The sequence below is a fragment of the Raphanus sativus genome, chromosome 8 (genome assembly GCF_000801105.2).
Source record: "Raphanus sativus cultivar WK10039 chromosome 8, ASM80110v3, whole genome shotgun sequence".
Classification (NCBI taxonomy): Eukaryota; Viridiplantae; Streptophyta; class Magnoliopsida; order Brassicales; family Brassicaceae; genus Raphanus; species Raphanus sativus.
The window spans coordinates 4109004-4128225 of NC_079518.1; the positions used below are offsets into that span (position 1 = coordinate 4109004).

Sequence of the window (19222 nt, forward strand, 5' to 3'; positions counted from 1 at the left end):
ATTAATGGTTACAGTACTGTTAGATTACCATTTTTCTACATTGTAGGCTACATATTCAAAAACCCTAGTAGATATCACTTATCTTCGTTTCATGTTTATATATGCCACGTTGCATCTTGGTCTTCTACCTGCCTGTGAACAACATTCTAGATCTTACTTGTGGTAACGATGCCCCCTCCCGCCTCTTACCTAAATCTCTGTCTGATCATATTAATTAGCTATTTATGTTTCAGCGCCATCAGACAAGCATAATGAGATAAAGGTGAGGATGAATCTCTTGCTTAACCCTCGTTCCAAGGCTTATAATATAACCGGAATGTCAAAAGCGCCATCAGACAAGCATAATGAGATAAAGGTGAGGATGAATCTCTTGCTTAACCCTCGTCCCAAGGCCAAACATAGTCCTCGGCGAAGCAACAAGTGCAACCCACCTAACCCATCATGACAGCATCAACTGCGCCACGACCAACAACAGAGAGAGAAAACACATAAACCACAATTAACGTAACAAAATCCATCGCCAAACAATTCTGGAACACAGCCTTCCACCACAGACGAAGACACCACCACCGATCTGACACCATATTTAGAGCAGAACTGCCCCTAGATGGGAATGAGGATCAAAAGCCCAGATCCGAGAGTCACGCCACAACTACACACGCTGAAGACCCAACAATAGAGACCAATATTTCCAGCGAAAAAAAGCAAAAGAAAGATATTCGAGAAGAAAAACAAACCGGAAGGAAGAGGGTCTTTCCCGGTGGCGGCCACCGGGAAAACAGCGATGGAGACAAAGAAGAAAGGGGAGGCGGCTTAGTTGAGAGGTCTCCTTTTGGGGTAGAAATAACTTTATATTGAAGAATGATGTTTCAGCTTTTAAGTAGACATAAATGTTTAGTTGCAATTCTGTTAGACGTATAGTATATTGTTTCGTGTACGTGTTATCTGAAATACAATCAATGCAAATAGTAATACTACTAGATTAAGAGATCTAAAGCATGAACAAAGAGATAGGATAAAACCTTCGTAGAAGCACAGAATATAACTTTTGCCACTTGTAGTTGTATATACATTCTATATAATTTTGTTCTTTACATAGATTCATCCGTTTGCATCTTTAGCATATGTGTGATATCAAATGACTAACTGGGGTTCCTATTGGTTTCTTAAACGATAGCCAAGATGCGGCAAGGCTTTTGGGACTTAAACCGGCGTGCCGTTTTCGTGATAAGCAAAGCTACTAAAACGGCAGGTATTTTGTTATTGTATAAACCTCGATGTCGACACGTGTACGAGTTTGTTTTCATGGGCCCTAAAAGGCCCAAACGAGAACTGGAGTTTCTTCCAAGCCACCACCGGTCGACTTAACTGTCGTCTCTCCTCCGTCTCAGATTTCTTCGAAGCTCCACATCTCAATCTATACAAACCCCTAAAACCTTCCCATGTCGGTAAGCTTATTACTCACTCCACTTTCTTATTTGAATTTCAAAAATCTTTAACTCTCTGTTTTTCTGATGGTGACTAATCGTTGGCGGCGATGCAGATCTTCGAGTACAATGGAAGTGCAGTTGTGGCTATGGTGGGGAAGAACTGCTTCGCCATCGCCAGTGATCGGAGGCTCGGTGTGCAGCTACAGACAATCGCCACCGATTTCCAGAGGATCTCAAAGATCCATGATCGCGTCTTCATCGGGCTCTCTGGCCTCGCCACCGATGTCCAAACACTGTATCAGCGCCTTGTGTTTCGTCATAAGCTGTATCAGCTTCGCGAAGAGAGAGACATGAAGCCTGAGACTTTCGCTAGCCTCGTATCCGCCATTCTTTACGAGAAGAGGTCTGTTGCTGTGTGTGTTTGCTACTTTTGTCAAAAAATTGATTTACTTTCATTGAGTTAGAAAGATGATGAACAGGTTGAATGTTTTTCTTTTTTGGTTTTAGATTTGGTCCTTACTTATGCCAACCAGTGATTGCTGGATTGGGAGAAGATGATAAGCCTTTCATCTGCACCATGGACTCCATTGGAGCCAAGTAAGCTTGTTATATATACTTTCCTTTGTTGCTTCTCTGCTTCGTAGGTAGTTTCTCTTATTCAGTGTCATTTAGATTGGTTACTTGTATGGATGCTTCGTGGATGTTCATTTGTTTTCATTATGGTTCTATATTTTGTTGGAGTTTGTGTCTTATGATGCATACTCATATCACTTGTGTTTGCTGTTTCTGGCTGTTTAGAGAATGAGTTCTCCATTGTTCTTACATTTTGTTTGGATGATTGATATAATGGCGGACATGTTTTGATACTTGTGGTTCTATTTTGTAAATTTGCAGGGAGTTGGCTAAAGATTTTGTTGTATCTGGAACTGCTTCAGAATCACTGTATGGAGCCTGTGAAGCAATGTACAAGCCAGACATGGTTTGTCTACTAGCAACTTTATCATCTGTGTTTTTTTTTGTTCATTATTACTGAATCCATTCGATGCGAATTCTTTAATTACCACGGTTTAGTTTGTTAGGTTTAAGTTTCAGTGGTAGTCTATGTAAATGTAGAATCTTGAATTTGTGTGAAAACCCAGGGTGCTTAATGCCCATAGGAAACAGAATAGCCATTACTGTTCTGTTGGATATCTTCAGGTTGTCCTTTTGGTACTATATGAGGTGTTCAAAAATTTTATCTTGTTAGCCATCCTCCCATTGTTCTATACCTATGTCTCAAGACTCTGGCTTAAGTTAACATACTGGAACTTTTTCAGGAAGCCGAGGAACTGTTCGAGACAATTTCACAAGCACTTCTCTCGTCAGTTGACCGTGATTGTCTGAGTGGTTGGGGAGGGCATGTCTACGTTGTGTAAGTTTTCCAATTTCTTCTGTGTTTTTTTTTCCCACATTACATCTTAAACATACTCTATTGGTTTATGTTGCAGAACACCAACGGAGATTAAAGAGAGGATCCTAAAGGGAAGGATGGATTAATTCTGATTTATCATCACAATCTGCTTCTATCCAAGTGTTTGATTATAGAAACGGCTTAATCGCTTCTCATCTTAGCTAGTTATTGTTGTTTCTCTTTTCACATCATCATCTATTTGTTTTTTTTTTTTTTTTTTTTTTGACGGCAAACGGCTCATCATCTATTAGTTAAAACATAAAGAGATTTGGCTTTGATTTTTAAAAACCGGTCTTATATAACTGATATTTAATTATCAAAACAAAACTAATCAAAATTTTTGGGGCTTTTTAGTTTTAAAAAGCCTATACCAAAGCCCAGGATTGGGCTCGGTTAGGTGGCCGAAACCAAAAGAAATCAAACAACTAACCAGATGCAAACCCAGACTACTTTAGAAACTGATGTTCTTTTGTGGTCTAAGAGAATCACATAGATGTCAAACTCAAGAGCAACGTTCACAAACATAAAACAATTCTCACAAAAGCAACTTGTTATTTTTTTTTCTTTTTTTGGCTCAACTTAAACTTTTAATTAACCATCAACGTTCACACCTACATGAGACATATCTGACTCTAATACATGTTTCAACTATAAAGATATGATAGAATACAACTTAGAAACATGATTCTGAAAATAAAAAGCCTCCTTCAGAAAAACAATTTGCTTAGAAGAGGCGTAACGTCTAATGTCTTTTTTCCCACCTTTTATATATATTTTATACACAAATCTAAAACACACAAAAGAGTATATTAAAAATATAATTTATGTTCTATTGTTTTTTTTTTTTAATTTATGATCTATTGTTTTAAACATTTTTATACCAATACCACACTCAAGAAGACAACAATATATATTAAAAACATAATTTATGTTTTATTGTTTTAAATACCAATACCAAACTCAAGAAGACAACAATATATTAAAAACATAATTTATGGTTCTATTGTTTTAGACATATATTTAGTTTACTAGTGTGACCCATGGATGCTCTATGCTTCAATTATGTCAAATGTGACTTTGCGGCCGCGTGAGTGATATAGCTCGTAGAAGGTCCCTTCAAGAGCATGAACAACCGCTTCTTCTGTTACCTCTAGAACTCGTTTGACGTAGAAGGCCGTCGAGCTCATTGTTCCATACCGCTTTTTCTTTTTGAGAATGCCATACCATTTCTTTCCATGGTAATCTTTCTTCTCGGCGAATATAGAGGACATCTTGTCTCCAGGAACCGTCTCTACACGATCACCCAATACCTTTTGAGTAAGTTTCTCGAGCGATGTTTCACCATTTTCATAGGAAGCAATATGCTCCTCAAAAAGCGTCCTAAGACATATATCTTATGTTTCACAAAAATTGAGAGGGTTAGTGACAGAACCGGTACATTTATAGAGTTACAAGCGACAAAAGAAAGTCGGTCCCTCAATTTTGTTTTGTAATTTTTTTCCTTAATTTACAAAACATTAATATTAGATATATTTTTAAATGAGAAACTATGAAAAACTTAAAAATATAGTTACTTTTGTAAATCCCTTCGGACATTTTTATATAATCGAAAGTTAGTTATATTTTTATCAACAACATTCAGCATTTTTTATATTTTAAAAGACTTTTGATACAGTTTTATTATTTTTTTTAGCTGAAAATTGTTATGCTATGTATAGTTCATTTATATATATATATATATATTAAAATACCTCACACCAATCTCTGTTTTTTTGTCACATTTTCGGTAGTTTTAATTCCATCAATAAATTACTATCATTAGTATCAGATTGAATTTTCTATTTTTTTATAACACTTAGTAAAAGATTGAATATCTTCCTATATTTGGCATTTGATCATTAGTTTTTGTTGGGCTGTTTTTGGTCTTGTTATAAAACAAAGGTTGACAACAAAACATATGTAATGTGTTGACTCTAAGAATCAAACTCGGGTTAGGCAGAAACTACAATTTACTATAGAACCAGCTTAACTAATCGAATTTTACATTGAATAAAGTAAAACAGCATTTTTAGAAGAGATTACCTTTAGCGAAATTCTGTTGAAGGTAATATGTTGTTGATTCATGGATAATTGGTTACACTAGTGACCCACTAATATCTTATCAATAAAAACATTTGCTAAAGCTTTGATTAATCTACTGTGTATCTACTTATAATTAATTGATATATTCTGCATTTTTGTTCCTGTATATAATTTCTCTTTCACTTTAATTAATCAAAACAAGTTCAGATAGTTTTGAGTAAAAAATAAGGAAAACATAACAAAAAAATAGGAAAACATAACAAACTGATAATCAAACAACAAGAAAAATAAAAAGAAAAATCAGTAACTTCATGACTGTGATCATGTAAAGCATCCACAAAACAATCAAATCGGCCATTTTGGAAAGTACAAACCATATCCCACATTCCAATCAAATCGGCCATTATGCTTTAATTGTATTGATTAGATTATCAGCCAATCTGTGAAGCTCATTGGTATGTTTAGAGACTTAATCCCAGAGAACATTTTACCGTAGATCAAACACATGCTTCTTGATTCCACATCAGCAATGGAGAGAAAAGTGTGGTCTTGTCTGATGAACATGTTAGGTTTTAACCGCAACAGACAGTCAACAACATCTACGATATACTTATGAAATTAAACCATAACAATGTCATGAAACTAAACTAAAAGAATCAATAACGGATCAGATCTAAACGCATTATTTTATTTTGACCATTTGCTTTCACGAAGTCACGGACACCATATTTTATAACCGCCAAGGTCAATACCGTCAAAACACTGCATTAATAATACACATAAGTTTGCCAAACTATGACGACGTTATATCCAATGATAGACCGCCACGTGGTTACGTGACCATTTAGCATTCAGCTAATAAATATCTCCCAGAGCTTCCCCATAGAGCTTACAGTAAGAAGAGAGAGAGAGAGATAATGGCGATGAGGAGATACGCTTTGTTTTCGATCCTTGTATTGTCGCTGTTCGCTTCCTTCGTGAGAAGCGAGGAGACGGCGGCGGCGACGGAGACGAAGGAGTTCGTGTTGACCTTGGATCACACTAACTTCACCGAGACCATCAACAAGCACGATTTCATCGTCGTCGAGTTCTACGCCCCATGGTATTTCGATTCAAACACTTTCCGTTAGTAGTAGTAGTAGTACTTGTTAGATTTGCTGGTGATTTGTGAATCTGATGGATCTGAATTGATCGAACTTGAATTGCATGTAGCTGATCTAGTTTATTAGGTAGAGATTTTTGGTTGTAGTTGTGGAATCTGAACGATTCGATCTATGATTGATCTGTAATTGTATCGGATCTTAATCATTGTCATTTGATCTGTTTCCTTCTTGCAGGTGTGGACACTGCAAGCAGCTAGCTCCTGAGGTAGATATAGCTTTTCAGTCACTTGATATTGGCTCTGCATGTCTTTTGAATAGCCATTTCTAATTCATGTAGCGTTGACTCTAATTGTGTGATGGTTTTTTTATTTATTTACAGTACGAGAAGGCTGCATCGGAGTTGAGCAGTCACGTGCCTCCGGTGGTTCTCGCCAAGATCGACGCGAGCGAGGAGACCAACAGGGAGTTTGCTACTCAGTACGAGGTTCAGGGCTTCCCAACGATCAAGATCTTCAGAAACGGAGGAAAGGCTGTTCAGGAGTACAACGGACCTCGTGAAGCTGAGGGTATTGTTACTTACTTGAAGAAACAGAGCGGGCCTGCTTCTTTTGAGATCAAGTCGGCTGATGATGCTTCTGAGGTTGACAAGAAGGTTATTGTGGTAAGTATCATTTTGTTTCATGATTTCTTCATAATATATTTTCACACTCGAATAACGTTACTTTCTGTTGTTTTATTAGGTTGGTGTTTTCCCTAAATTATCTGGCTCTGAGTTTGAATCTTTCTTGGCCACTGCTGAGAAACTGCGCTCTGACTATGATTTCGCACACACCTCTGATGCCAAGCTTCTTCCTCGTGGAGACTCTGTTACAGGACCTGTGGTCAGGCTGTTCAAACCCTTTGATGAATTGTTTGTTGATTCCAAGGTACAAGAGAAAAAAGCTTTTCACTTGTGTACGACGTAGATAAGAGTGGGGCTCCTGTTATATGATTGTTTGATTTTTTTTTCTTATGTGCAATCCAGGATTTTGATGGAGAAGCTTTGGAGAAATTTGTCAAAGAATCAAGCATTCCACTTATCACCGTCTTTGACAAGGATCCTAACAACCACCCATATGTTATCAAATTCTTTGACAGCCCTAACACCAAGGTAACTCATAGCAGTAACCAGTTTATGATAAACTACAAAGATGGATTCATGTTAGGCCTTTTATTTTTAGTGGATAAGTATTTTTTAATTTATATATAACTGAAATGAACTGATGCGTAGAAATTAAGTGTGATAGCATGCCATATTAGCTGAATCTAGATAGTAGTGGTTTTTTATGTTGGATACTATTTTTATTTTCAGGCTATGTTGTTCATTAACTTCACCGGTGAAGGAGCTGAGGCTCTTAAATCAAAGTACCGTGAAGTTGCTGCATCCTTCAAGGGACAAGGTCTTAGCTTCCTTCTCGGAGATGCTGAGAACAGCCAAGGCGCATTCCAGGTTAGTCTTCCTCGACTATCTATCTCCCTCCCTGTCGTTCCATCATGTGTTTGTAACAAAATACTAAGCAGATTTCTGTGTGTTTCTGAAACAAAAACAGTACTTTGGACTAGAAGAGAGCCAAGTTCCTCTCATCATCATCCAGACTACTGACGACAAGAAATATCTTAAAACAAATGTGGAGATTGACCAGATTGGATCGTGGGTCAAGGACTTCAAAGATGGAAAAGTTGCCCCACATAAAAAATCTCAACCCATCCCAACCGAAAACAACGAGCCAGTAAAGGTTGTTGTTGCTGAGAACCTTGACGAGATGGTCTTCAACTCTGGAAAGAACGGTGAGTTATAGTACACTATTAAATCACAAACACCTGTTTACTGATAGCTAAAGGAACACATTATCAGTTTTGTTCCCTCTTCTTTACTTGTAGTCTTGCTTGAATTCTATGCACCATGGTGTGGACACTGCCAAAAGCTTGTTCCAATCTTGGACGAAGTCGCTGTGTCATACCAAAGCGACCCAAGTGTTGTCATAGCTAAGCTAGTAAGTCACTTTTCCCTTCTCTCGCATCAGAAGAGATTGTTGGTTGATCATCTGCTGTTTTATCTTACTGGATATTCTTACACTTTCCTTTGTCCAGGACGCAACCGCAAACGACTTCCCAAATGATACCTTCGATGTGAAGGGCTTCCCGACAATATACTTGAGATCAGCGAGCGGAAACATTGTGGTTTACGAAGGAGACAGGACAAAGGAAGACATCATAAGCTTCATCGACAAGAACAAGGACACAGCTGGAGAGCCTAAGAAGGAGGAAACGACAGCTGAGGTCGTTAAGGACGAGCTCTGAAAAGGAGAAGTGTGTTGTGTCTCTTAGCTGCTAGCCTAGTTTGGTAGTTTTGAGGAAAATACACAGTAGAGAGAGAAGGTGTTTGTGTCTATTCGTTAGAGTTTTTACATGCACGCTGGCTAAACAATAATGGCTTTGCCTGTTTTCTTTTGTTTTTCTTTTGGGTCAATTTTTCCTTTTTGAACTCAGTTCGCTTTTAATGTTATGAGTAGTTTGAGGCAATCCTTGGGACCGAGTTTCTAAGAACCTCTTTTGTTCTCTCAGTCATAGACTCATAGCTTCCTGATTCTGCTCATTTTGTTCCGTCTCTTGATCGCGTTAGTTGTCTAACACACTACTCCTTGAGTGCCCCCCATCAAGATGACTTAAGCCCTATTTGTAACACAATGTTCTCATTAGCCGCATCCTCGAGCTTCTGCTTCAGCTCAGCCACTTTATTCTCTGCTTTCTCCCAAGAGTAACACTAGAAAAACATATTCCAAAGGAAAGACTGGTTACCACCAGCAAGTTACAAGCTTGGCATGGTGTTTCACAAGCTCAAATTTATAAACCATTGTCGATTCCAAGATCACAATATTAACCAATCATCACAAATTCAAAGGATCTGAAGAATAGAAACAGAAACATATTTGATCCTCGATACACTATAACCAAAACAGGCCTTCCTCCTGAGAAACTGAAACAATCTTGAATTTGAAAGGAGCATGACACTCAACATAACATTGGACTTTTTGAAAACATATAAAACAAAGAGGCTACTTCGCTTAATAATGGCTTCACAGTTTTTTTTTTGTTGTTGCATCCAAGCCATTCTCAAAATACAGTAGCATTAAACTAACTATCCACTGAACTGGACAAGAAGAACACAACCTGATAATGAAGTCTTTGTTACTTCATAACATTTCATTAAAAGGGATTGACAACATTTCTGTGTTTCTTTTGTTTTTTGAAACAGGGCACTAGAAGAAAAGAGTTGATGAGAAAACAAGATTACCAGGGTAGAAATAGCTGCAACAAAAGTTCCCCTTAGCAATTCTATATGATTGTTTCTCCGAAACCGAATATTTCAAGAAAACAAATAAAGGCAAATCGAGTATTTTGATGAAAATAAGTACAAATATGCATATATATCGCCAGATAAGAAACTGGAGACGTGTTGTAGTTGAAGTAATTCTTCTAGGTAGTAAGTACAGACGTCATGTTCAGTAGTTCAAGACTTTGAAATTTGAATCCCACATGTTGTTGTCACTCAAGATGATTCAATGACTAAACGTTTATATATATAATAGAAACCATGCATCACCATTCAATGGGATCATAAGTTTGTAACATGTTCATTATCCAAAACATTTAATTAACCCCCTATATCGTAATATATGATTCGTCTATGTGATATCTGTTTGTAAATTGTATCCATATATGCAGAGCAACGGTACTCACGCCCTGATCAACGATCCTTGTCTTGGCCATCATATGAAATTTCCCAATATTTTTGTATGTGCGCTAATTGATTGAAAGGTCTTTATTGGATCAATCAATTAGGGGTATAATTTTTTTGAAAATTTTCATTTAATTGTTCAAAATCTATTAGTTAGGTAAAACAAATAAAGGTGCGTGGTCCTGCTCCTAGTTTTGAATACGATCATCTATGAAAATGGTCCCGTTTAACCCTACAGCCAACACTCTCGACAAATGAAAACCCAAATTTATGAATTTACGCAAAATTTATAACAATTTCAACATTACCCATGTGCTATAAAAATCGCATAGGTCCCCAACTCCCAAACGATGGCATATCATCATCCTAACCAAAAACATACTCCTGACCAAAACGATGTTAATCATCTTGACTTCTTACATGGTTTACTCTAACTTGTTTGAAGTTTCGATTTGAATAAAAGGTAATCCTGACCAAAATAAAAACATTTCAGTTACTTGACATCCAGCTTTTTGATAATACTTTCATAAAATATGAAAAGTTAAAAAAAGGACGCAAAAAGTAGATAAAAGTAAACAAACCAAAAAAATGTCCACTCGTTCAATCAAGCTAAACATTAGGTTTTCTTTCGCATCAGTCTTACCACATTAGGTTTTGTAGTAGTCACATTGCTTTCCTAAGCTTGTCGAGCTTAGAAAAAAACGAAAGCAACTTTTTCTTTGAATGGTCACGTCAAACACACTATAAAGATCATACATCAAAATCAGCATTGTCAATGAATCTTACTATTGATTTTACATTTCAAGCTATTTCATTTCGAATCAAATCGAACTTGGTATAATTTTGATGCATATGATATGACAATTCTCCAGCATAAAGCGATGTGCTATGACTATCACAACAATTTCCTATGTAATATTTATCACAAAAAACTATTGATTTAGGATTTGGAAATATACAATGTATACAAAAGAGACAACTACAAGACAATGTGAATGGGGCAATGCTTTGGGGTCTGTTTTTGTGCTACAATGTTTCCCACTAGCTATTGTGAACAACCTAACATGGACTATTTTCTTACATTATAATTTGTACTATTCTCATTTATGTTCTTTATAAAATTGGAAAAGGTAATTAAGGTGAGCAATAAAAGTCATAGAAATTTTCCAAAAGTCCCATGCAAAATTATTTATTTTAAGGCAACTCGCTTTTGTATTTTTTTTTCTACTAACTCTTTACCTTACTTTTTCTTTTCTTTTTTTTTTTCTTCAAAAACTTTCTCTTTTGTCATCTTGACAATAATGATGAAAGGCTATTTTGACCCTTCTCCCATCTTTTAATAACTTTATCAGATTTAGATCACATGCCAACAAAGAAGTATGGTAAAGGCCTAAAGGGCAAGCCTCTTGTCCCTTTTACACACACACATAAACATATACATAAATGATATAACTAATTCTACAAAATATAATAATTTATAATAAATTAATTTATGGATTTTTCTGTCGTTTTTCAATCCATGTATTATCATCATTACTTACGACAAAAGCTTCAACATATTTCTTCTTTAAACAAAAGCATCAACCATTGAAATAACGACCAAACCAAATATTAAACTCAGAAAAAATAATATAGAAACTTTTGTCTAAGTTTAATAAATAAACATATGAAAAATAAAAATTCACGTTTTATTTTTCCTGGATTTTCTTCTGGTTAAAGTCCTAACCATCCAACCATGTTTCCTCGCTTTGGTTCCTTCGACCTTGGATGATGCCACATGACAAGAAGAGGTGGGAAATCCTGATCTGAGTTTGATGACACGGAAAAGATGACCAATACGTCTGCGCCACTTAAGAGATGACTTGGCACTATTGTGCTCTACGATACTCGTAGTGCTCGTGAGAGGGGCTTGCTGCTTCTTACATGTTGAGTTTGTGTTGTCTACACAAACCTTTGACACTGTTTTCCTCTCCCAAGAGGCGTTTCCATCGTTTTCGAATTTTATGGAAATAAAAGAATCTGAATAAATAAACACACACAATATAACTTGCATCAATCACCAACTATACAATATAATTAGCCATAGCCCACAAATCATTATACCGAGTAAAACAAAACTTTCAATTGGCCGATTTAAATAATGCTATTATATGTACGCATACCTGTGGAAAATGTAGAATATAGATATGTGAATGTTTTTATATGGTCATACAGAAAATTATGTACAGTATATAGATGCAAAATAGAAAAGGATTATCGTCTTTTTGCGGAACTTTGTAGATATTAATCTCGTGTTTAGTATTTATGAATTTCATTTTTGGATAAAGTGAATTTTACGATTATGAACTTGAAAAAAGAGGAAGAAGAAGATTTTGACAAAAAGAGGAATTAGACTTTGACAAAAAAGCATGAAAAAGAAGAAGAAAACATCCAATTGTAACTTAATCTTTGAAATCATGATGATAATAGAGTTGATTACAATAATATGAATGTATATTATTTATGAAGTATATGTAAATCATGTGTAGTATATACATGCATATATACTATTAAGTATATTGTATATATAAACTTGTGTACCTTCTTGGCTTGTGGAGACTTCAAGATCGGAAGAGGGATGGAATTTCCGGTGGTGACGGAAATCTAAGCGACTGAGGAGAGAGCTCAAGGTGAAGATCTTAGGGAGGCTAATGATTGGCGAAGATGAAGAGTGTCTGGTTTTTGATGATCTCTGCTTTGAAGCTAAAACCAGAAGCCTCTCGTTCAAACAGAGAGGACACACTCCAACATATTCTTCCTTTGGATGGAAATAACAGTACGGAGAGCTATCATCGTTGTACATATCCATCTTCACTACCAAAGAAGAGACGTAAAAATTTACAAAAAAAGGAGAGACGAAATAAGAGAAAGAGAGAAATAAGATTCGTAATAAATGAGATGTGCTGAGGTCTGAAATTGAAGCTTTGTAATATATATCAAATAGTTTTCCAAAAAGAAAAATAATATATACCAAATATATCTTTTTTATATTACGTACTATTCCCAAGTAAATAAGCCTTTTAGTTGCTCAAAGAAACTAAAATGAAAGGAAGAAAAATAGACGAGCCTTTATTTACGATTTGATTTTAGTTAATATCTAATCTACAATCCATTAAATAGGCTGATTTATTTTAATTAGTAGAGATCCTACGGACATCGTAGTTTTCGGATACTGACATTTTTGTGCACCTCAGATACTGACTTAATCTAGAAAATTAATCATTTTAGACCTAAAGTTAATATAGACCTAAAGTTTATATTTTTATTTTTGAGCCAAGTAAATTGGTGCAAGTCATGCATCGGTTTATCAAAAAAGCTTCTTTTTTTAGCAAACATCAAAGAACATATCTCTGAGTGTATTTGTGTAATTATTATTTTTTTGCGAAATGAACATATCAAGGTTTTATGATACTATCATTAACCGATTTTAGTATCTAGGGACTTTGATTCAGCAAGTAATTAGTAATTTGAATCCATTTTTGTATTAATTTACCGATTAGAGGAAGAGTGTCCCGATCTTCTTGCCAGATATAAAATTAAACAGATACTTGACATTGGATGATTGATCGCATGTGGATCCGTGGCATGTGCATCAGATAGTATTATTTAAAACTAATCAATAATCTAGAAAATATATACTGCGAACAGATATTATATGCTTCTTTTTTTTAAGAAGTTTGGGCGTTCTGGCCGAGAAAATCCACTTGTAGTATTCGAAACTCAGAAGAGAATGTATCCGAAATCCAAGGGACCTACCAAGACAAGTCATCATTCTCTTGAAATGTGTGAGTGATTTTGGAGGTCTCTCTCCATTCTCGACATAATTCAATTCTATATCTACTCACCTTAACTTCAAGTTTTTATTTGGGAGCTGACAAAATTTACTTCAAATTTTTTTTGTATTTTTGTTAACTATTCTTAAACCAAATTTAGGCCGATAAAACTAATACTATCATACCATGTTCGGTTATATGAAAAAATAAAACACATCTAATTATAATTTCCTGCAGTAGGAGTAATAGGACATCGGCGCGAACGTTGAAGCTCCTAAATAATTCCACTAAAAATATGGGTCAAAAATGTTTTGTAGCAAATACATATATGTTATATTTATCTATATAGAATTTATTCTCCACAGAGTCCCATGGAAGATGATGAAACTTAACTACAATCGAGTCTCTATTTAAGTGTTTCTTTTCATTTTCCTATGCTTCTTATCACCTATATACTTCTGTCACAAACCTGAAAATTGGTAATATTCACATTTTTATCAAAATAAGACTTAACCATGAAAAAGATTATCGATCGATATTTCAATTTTGATAACATAATTTCTCTTTTTTTCTTTTGATAAATCTTATCGGTTAATTCGATTGGCTCCGAAAAAACGTACTTAGTGCTACATATTAGATTATCCGGAAAAGGTAACATACTGTCTAATCTAAATTTAGAATACCTTCTAACTAATGTCATGAGATTGACCGATCATCTGTAGAGCCGTGCCTAGTGTGTTTGTAAAAAGGCATTTGCCACAGGCCCTAAATCCATATAAGTTTTTAGGGCCCCATAAATTACCAAAATGTAGTATGTAGTATAAGTGGTTTAGAATTTAAGTTTTCCAATTCTCAATGATGTTGAACAAGTTAGAATCTCCTATGTGTATGTTTGTAATTTGTTGAACAAAAGCTTATATAGAAAAGAAAATGTTTCGATGACAAAAAAAAATGCCTGTATTGTTTTTGTTCATTGGAATCATCAACCATTCTTTTACACATTGTTTTTTCTTTCTCTTTGTTAGCTTATGGATGTGTTTAACTGTTTATTAATATTTTATATGATTATAAACTATATTAATAATATATTATGTTTTATTAATCTACACTAAAAAAAGCCCCGATTTTAGACTCTGCCTTAGGTTTCTACATGCCTTCGCACGGCACTGATCATCTGTTATCACCTACCATATAAACTATTTGGATTAAAACTCAAGCTAAAACTAGTCAGATATTGATAATTTAAATAATTTTCCTTTTTTCTCTTCTAGTTATGAATGCTAAAGAAATTACCTTGTTAATAATTTATATGATCTTGGTGTTTGTATAATAGTTGGATACTATTTCTATTTGCATCTAGCATAAAAAGATGAATATAGAACGTAATTTTGATAAATATAAACACAACTTCATCATGTTCAAGTTTCAGTTAGAAACTCAAAATCAGTTGACTCATGTGTGTTTACATAGATTGATTTGCTTTAGTGCATATATTATTTCCGTGCGAGAATTATTATGTTTGCTTCTCGAATATAAATGGCTATCTCACATCACATGGGCAAAATCTGCACTATCAAGACCACATATCGCTTCATCTACACTTCTTTCTTCTTTGAGCGAAACAAAATCAGATTTATCTTAGGGTTTGATGAAACTTCTCCCTATTTGCTAATGATCTTGAAAATCGCCAAGTTTAAGTATTCTATTTGTATTCACAAACTTGAAATCACGTGCTCATATATCCAACAAATGGGAATAAGTAATAATTAAAGTTTTGGAGCTAGATTGACCTAATTCATAAAGTTGGGGGGGGGGGGGGGGGGGGGGGTGTGATAACATTTACGTGTAGGTCAAGTTTTTGAGCGTTCACGTGATCTAAAGAAAAAGGAGAAGGAACAGACAGGCTTCAATATCAAAGAGCTAAAACACCCCAACACTTGAAACAAGACATTGACATGTGATGTGATTGTGTAGTGATGAGTTTCAATGTATCATCACTTTTTCAATTAGACCATCCCACATACTTCCTTTATACTATTTGACTCACAGTTATCAAAGTTATTATGTCTTTAACCAATACAAACCGATATGAACCGGTTGGATCGGATTGGTCCGACCTTCTCATACAAGGAAGTCCAGGGTTCAACTTTTTATGCTGATTTTATGTAAACTAAGATATACAGTAAGAGTACTAGAGGATCCGAAGTGGTTAAAATCTAAAATAAAAATTCCTAAAATCAGATGTGGTTAATTACATACTGATACTGTATGTAATTCACTTGTAAAAAAATTACCTAAAACTACCGGAGTGCGGAGTGCTCTGATACGTCGAACCAAAAGAAAAAAATGTTATAATTGTTGGTTGAATTTTTCTTTTTGGGTCGTGGGATTTTAATATTGCAGTTTCTTATTTACAATGTACATACCGTATAAATACCTTTTCCTAAACACAATGCTATGCCTACAGATAGATATATTTTTTTAAAAAACCAAAATAGATTTCAAGTAGCTGGTTACTGCCTAGTTAATTGGCTACAAGTCTTGCTCACCCACTTCGTGGTAGATAATCCGTGTATCTATACGATCTTATCAATTTTGAGGGAAATAAAAGTAGTCCTACAAGGTTATATACAGAACACATAAAAAGGAACTTTATAATATAGAAAGGTGAAGCAAAATAAAATAAAAACCTAAAAGGAGTGAGCACATGCTAGGAATGGGAATCTTTGGATAGGATTCAAGTCATGTTCTTGTTATTGAAGTTCTGTAGTATGGGCATCATATATCTGTTGGTCACTTTTCTGTTTTCAATTCGAACCTTTTTCTTTTAGTCCTACAGTTTTTTTTTGTCAAGCTTTTAGCATCACATGGGAAAAGACAAGAAAACAATAGGATAAGACCACACTAGCAATCGAGATCAGACGATTATGTATCTTTTGATCTCTAGAGATATTATTCAATTTAACATTACTCACCAAATTATCTTATTCACAATTCTAAACAAAAATAAATAAATTATAGTATTCATTTAGCATTTATAGTAATTAAACACATAAGTGAGGAAGAAGATAACAATAGGATAAAAGTGTTGTTTTTAAAAGCGTGTTCGTGTATACTCTGTTTTTCTCAGCGAGTTTGTGCATGCTCTACTGTTTTTCGAGCCTAGAACACTATCAGTTGTTGCCAAGTCTAATGAAGTTTCTCTTCAGTGAAAAATAAGTTTCTTCTTTCGGACAAGAGTTAGACTTCTATTTATTTATTTTTATTTCTAAAATTATAGTAAGTTGTAACCACTGAATTGGTTTAATATTCATTATTAAATGACTATAAGCATTAAAGAGGGAAAGTTTCTTTAATCACAAGGAAACCTACGTGGGAGCAAAACATTATTCTCATGGCAACAAGAAAGGGAAACGTTTAACATTGATGAAGAGAAGAGAATCCGAAACAAATCGCATGGAAGCAGAGAGCTTACCGTTACGGCCTTTCCTATTTTGCATCTCCTAAGCCACCTTCCTAAAACGTTCCTCATCTTCTCTCCTCTCAGATTCATTTCGACTGAGTTAGAGAGTGAGAAAAGAAATGATGGAGGAAGGTAGTCTTTGGCATCAATGGAGCATGATCAGATCTCTGTTAGCCATTCTTCAATGGTGGGGTTTCAACGTTACAGTTATCATCATGAACAAATGGATCTTCCAGGTACATAATAACAACTTCTGATACAGAATGAGTTTACGTCTTTTTCTAAGACGTTTTTGATTGAAAACATTATGTTGCAGAAACTGGATTTCAAGTTCCCTCTGTCGGTTTCATGCGTTCATTTCATATGTTCATCGATCGGAGCATACATTGTAATCAAAGTCCTGAAGATTAAACCATTGATCGTTGTTGATCCAGAAGATCGATGGAAGAGGATCTTCCCAATGTCATTCGTCTTCTGTATCAACATTGTGTTAGGAAACATCAGTCTTAGATACATCCCTGTCTCTTTTATGCAGACAATCAAATCCTTCACTCCAGCAACAACAGGTTTTTTAACAAGACTTGCACAACAAGAAACACAGTGATCTTTTGTTTCTTGTTCTGATAAGTCTTTTATGTTATGTTTTTTTTTTCTTGCGAGGGCAGTTGTGTTACAGTGGTTGGTATGGAGGAAATATTTCAATTGGCGTATTTGGGCGTCGTTGGTTCCAATTGTAGGAGGGATTTTTCTGACTTCTATTACAGAACTTAGCTTTAACGTGTTTGGTTTCTGTGCTGCTCTGTTTGGTTGTTTAGCTACCTCTACTAAGACCATTCTTGCTGAATCTCTTCTTCACGGTTACAAATTTGATAGGTCAGTGTTCTGTCTCCTTAAGTTTCCGGATATGAGATTTTAGGGTCATAAACATTTTACTAATAATTTTAATAAATATTTTTTTTCATAAGTTGTAAACTGTCTATGTATATAACCTCTAAAAATTTTAAGGCCAAAACCATTTTTTTAGTGAGTTATGTTCAGTTCCGATCATGCTTAGGTTTTTGATATTTAGTTTCACATAATGTGTTTTGAAAGTATGAAACTTAGTGTTTGTTTCCTCCTCGTTGTGATCATGTCTCTATATTTTAGCATCAACACGGTGTACTATATGGCTCCTTTTGCGACAATGATTCTTGGAGTACCGGCGTTTTTACTCGAAGGCAACGGGATATTGGATTGGTTTGAAGCACACTCTTCTCCATGGTCGGCTCTCATCATGATTTTAAGCTCAGGTGTTGTTGCTTTCTGTCTTAACTTCTCCATCTTCTATGTCATTCACTCCACAACAGCAGTTACATTCAATGTAGCTGGAAACCTTAAGGTAAAATAACGAAACAACTCGTAACCCTTTTGGTCTTTTAGCTGTTCCAAACAAATTTTGAAACCTAACTAATCAGATGTGATGATTTTGTAGGTTGCAGTGGCTGTTCTGGTTTCATGGATGATATTCCGAAACCCGATATCACCGATGAATGGTGTTGGATGTGGAATCACACTCGTGGGATGCACGTTTTATGGATATGTAAGTCACATGCTGTCTCAGCAACAACCTGGAACTCCTAGGACTCCTTGTACACCAAGGAACAAGATGGAACTCCTGATCCCTCTTGTTAATGATAAAGTCGAGGGTAAAGTTTGAACATGCAACGTGTGTAATTGAATTCTTCAAGCCATAGAGCTACTGTTGAAAGCCAAATAAAAAGAAAAGAAAAAAGGATTTAGATTTAATATTGAACATCCTCAATAAACGCATGCCCATTTTGTTATTCAGTTATACTAATGCTTTCACCCTACTTTTATTAATTGGCTCTGAAATTAATTTATAGAACTTGAAACAATTACGTAATGAAAACTAAGTAATCAATACATATATTTTTCTTAATCAAGTTGAATGTTTTTCAAAACCTGCTCTTGCTCTAATGTATCACAAGATTTAAACTTAACCAGTTAAGCCATTTTTAGGTTTCTAAAATATTATGTAGCTCTCTGCTCTCCCAAAGTAAAGAATATTAGTTAGCTCAAAGAAGATTCTTTGCTTTCGCTCCTC

General features: G+C 35.1%; 4 protein-coding genes across 5 annotated transcripts; 3 read left to right on the forward strand and 1 right to left on the reverse strand.

Moving 5' to 3' along the window:
- The first annotated feature begins 1359 nt into the window (after window positions 1–1359).
- On the forward strand, window positions 1360–3163 carry LOC108832972 (proteasome subunit beta type-3-A). Of its 2 annotated transcripts, XM_018606421.2 has the most exons (6): window positions 1360–1448; window positions 1544–1833; window positions 1938–2027; window positions 2325–2409; window positions 2747–2841; window positions 2918–3163. In XM_018606421.2, exons 1-6 carry the CDS (start codon window positions 1443–1445, stop codon window positions 2964–2966), a joined length of 615 nt encoding a protein of 204 aa, XP_018461923.1. In that variant the 5' UTR covers window positions 1360–1442; the 3' UTR covers window positions 2967–3163. The 2 variants fall into 2 exon arrangements, with proteins under 2 accessions (XP_018461923.1, XP_018461925.1); XM_018606423.2 differs by lacking the exon at window positions 1360–1448 and having other exon boundaries at window positions 1538–1833.
- A 2695-nt stretch (window positions 3164–5858) lies between these two features.
- On the forward strand, window positions 5859–8668 carry LOC108832973 (protein disulfide isomerase-like 1-1). The gene is made up of 9 exons (XM_018606424.2): window positions 5859–6064; window positions 6300–6330; window positions 6445–6726; window positions 6806–6991; window positions 7090–7215; window positions 7417–7554; window positions 7655–7892; window positions 7986–8098; window positions 8196–8668. Exons 1-9 carry the CDS (start codon window positions 5880–5882, stop codon window positions 8403–8405), a joined length of 1509 nt encoding a protein of 502 aa, XP_018461926.2. The 5' UTR covers window positions 5859–5879; the 3' UTR covers window positions 8406–8668.
- A 2721-nt stretch (window positions 8669–11389) lies between these two features.
- LOC108832971 (uncharacterized) lies at window positions 11390–12800 on the reverse strand. The gene is made up of 2 exons (XM_018606420.2): window positions 12424–12800; window positions 11390–11862 (listed from the first exon to the last, which is right to left on the reverse strand). Exons 1-2 carry the CDS (start codon window positions 12689–12691, stop codon window positions 11525–11527), a joined length of 606 nt encoding a protein of 201 aa, XP_018461922.2. The 5' UTR covers window positions 12692–12800; the 3' UTR covers window positions 11390–11524.
- Window positions 12801–17240: 4440 nt separating this feature from the next.
- LOC108821668 (GDP-mannose transporter GONST5) lies at window positions 17241–18830 on the forward strand. The gene is made up of 5 exons (XM_018594660.2): window positions 17241–17354; window positions 17435–17684; window positions 17784–17991; window positions 18265–18496; window positions 18590–18830. The coding sequence occupies exons 1-5, from the start codon at window positions 17241–17243 to the stop codon at window positions 18812–18814; spliced, it is 1029 nt and encodes a 342-aa protein (XP_018450162.2). The 3' UTR covers window positions 18815–18830.
- The last annotated feature ends 392 nt before the right edge of the window (window positions 18831–19222 follow it).

Excerpts from the sequence above, each read along its gene's own strand:
- LOC108832972 (XM_018606421.2), top strand. Across the intron at positions 1,834-1,937 it reads GCCATTCTTTACGAGAAGAG|ATTTGGTCCTTACTTATGCC; the intron begins GTCTGTTGCTGT and ends TTTTGGTTTTAG. Across the intron at positions 2,028-2,324 it reads ATGGACTCCATTGGAGCCAA|GGAGTTGGCTAAAGATTTTG; the intron begins GTAAGCTTGTTA and ends GTAAATTTGCAG.
- LOC108832973 (XM_018606424.2), top strand. The coding sequence starts at position 5,880 with ATGGCGATGAGGAGATACGCTTTGTTTTCGATCCTTGTATTGTCGCTG. Across the intron at positions 6,727-6,805 it reads TTGACAAGAAGGTTATTGTG|GTTGGTGTTTTCCCTAAATT; the intron begins GTAAGTATCATT and ends TTGTTTTATTAG. Across the intron at positions 6,992-7,089 it reads AATTGTTTGTTGATTCCAAG|GATTTTGATGGAGAAGCTTT; the intron begins GTACAAGAGAAA and ends TGTGCAATCCAG.
- LOC108832971 (XM_018606420.2), bottom strand. The coding sequence starts at position 12,691 with ATGGATATGTACAACGATGATAGCTCTCCGTACTGTTATTTCCATCCA. Across the intron at positions 11,863-12,423 it reads AGTCTCCACAAGCCAAGAAG|ATTCTTTTATTTCCATAAAA; the intron begins GTACACAAGTTT and ends TTATTTATTCAG.
- LOC108821668 (XM_018594660.2), top strand. The coding sequence starts at position 17,241 with ATGGAGGAAGGTAGTCTTTGGCATCAATGGAGCATGATCAGATCTCTG. Across the intron at positions 17,355-17,434 it reads TGAACAAATGGATCTTCCAG|AAACTGGATTTCAAGTTCCC; the intron begins GTACATAATAAC and ends ATTATGTTGCAG. Across the intron at positions 18,497-18,589 it reads ATGTAGCTGGAAACCTTAAG|GTTGCAGTGGCTGTTCTGGT; the intron begins GTAAAATAACGA and ends ATGATTTTGTAG.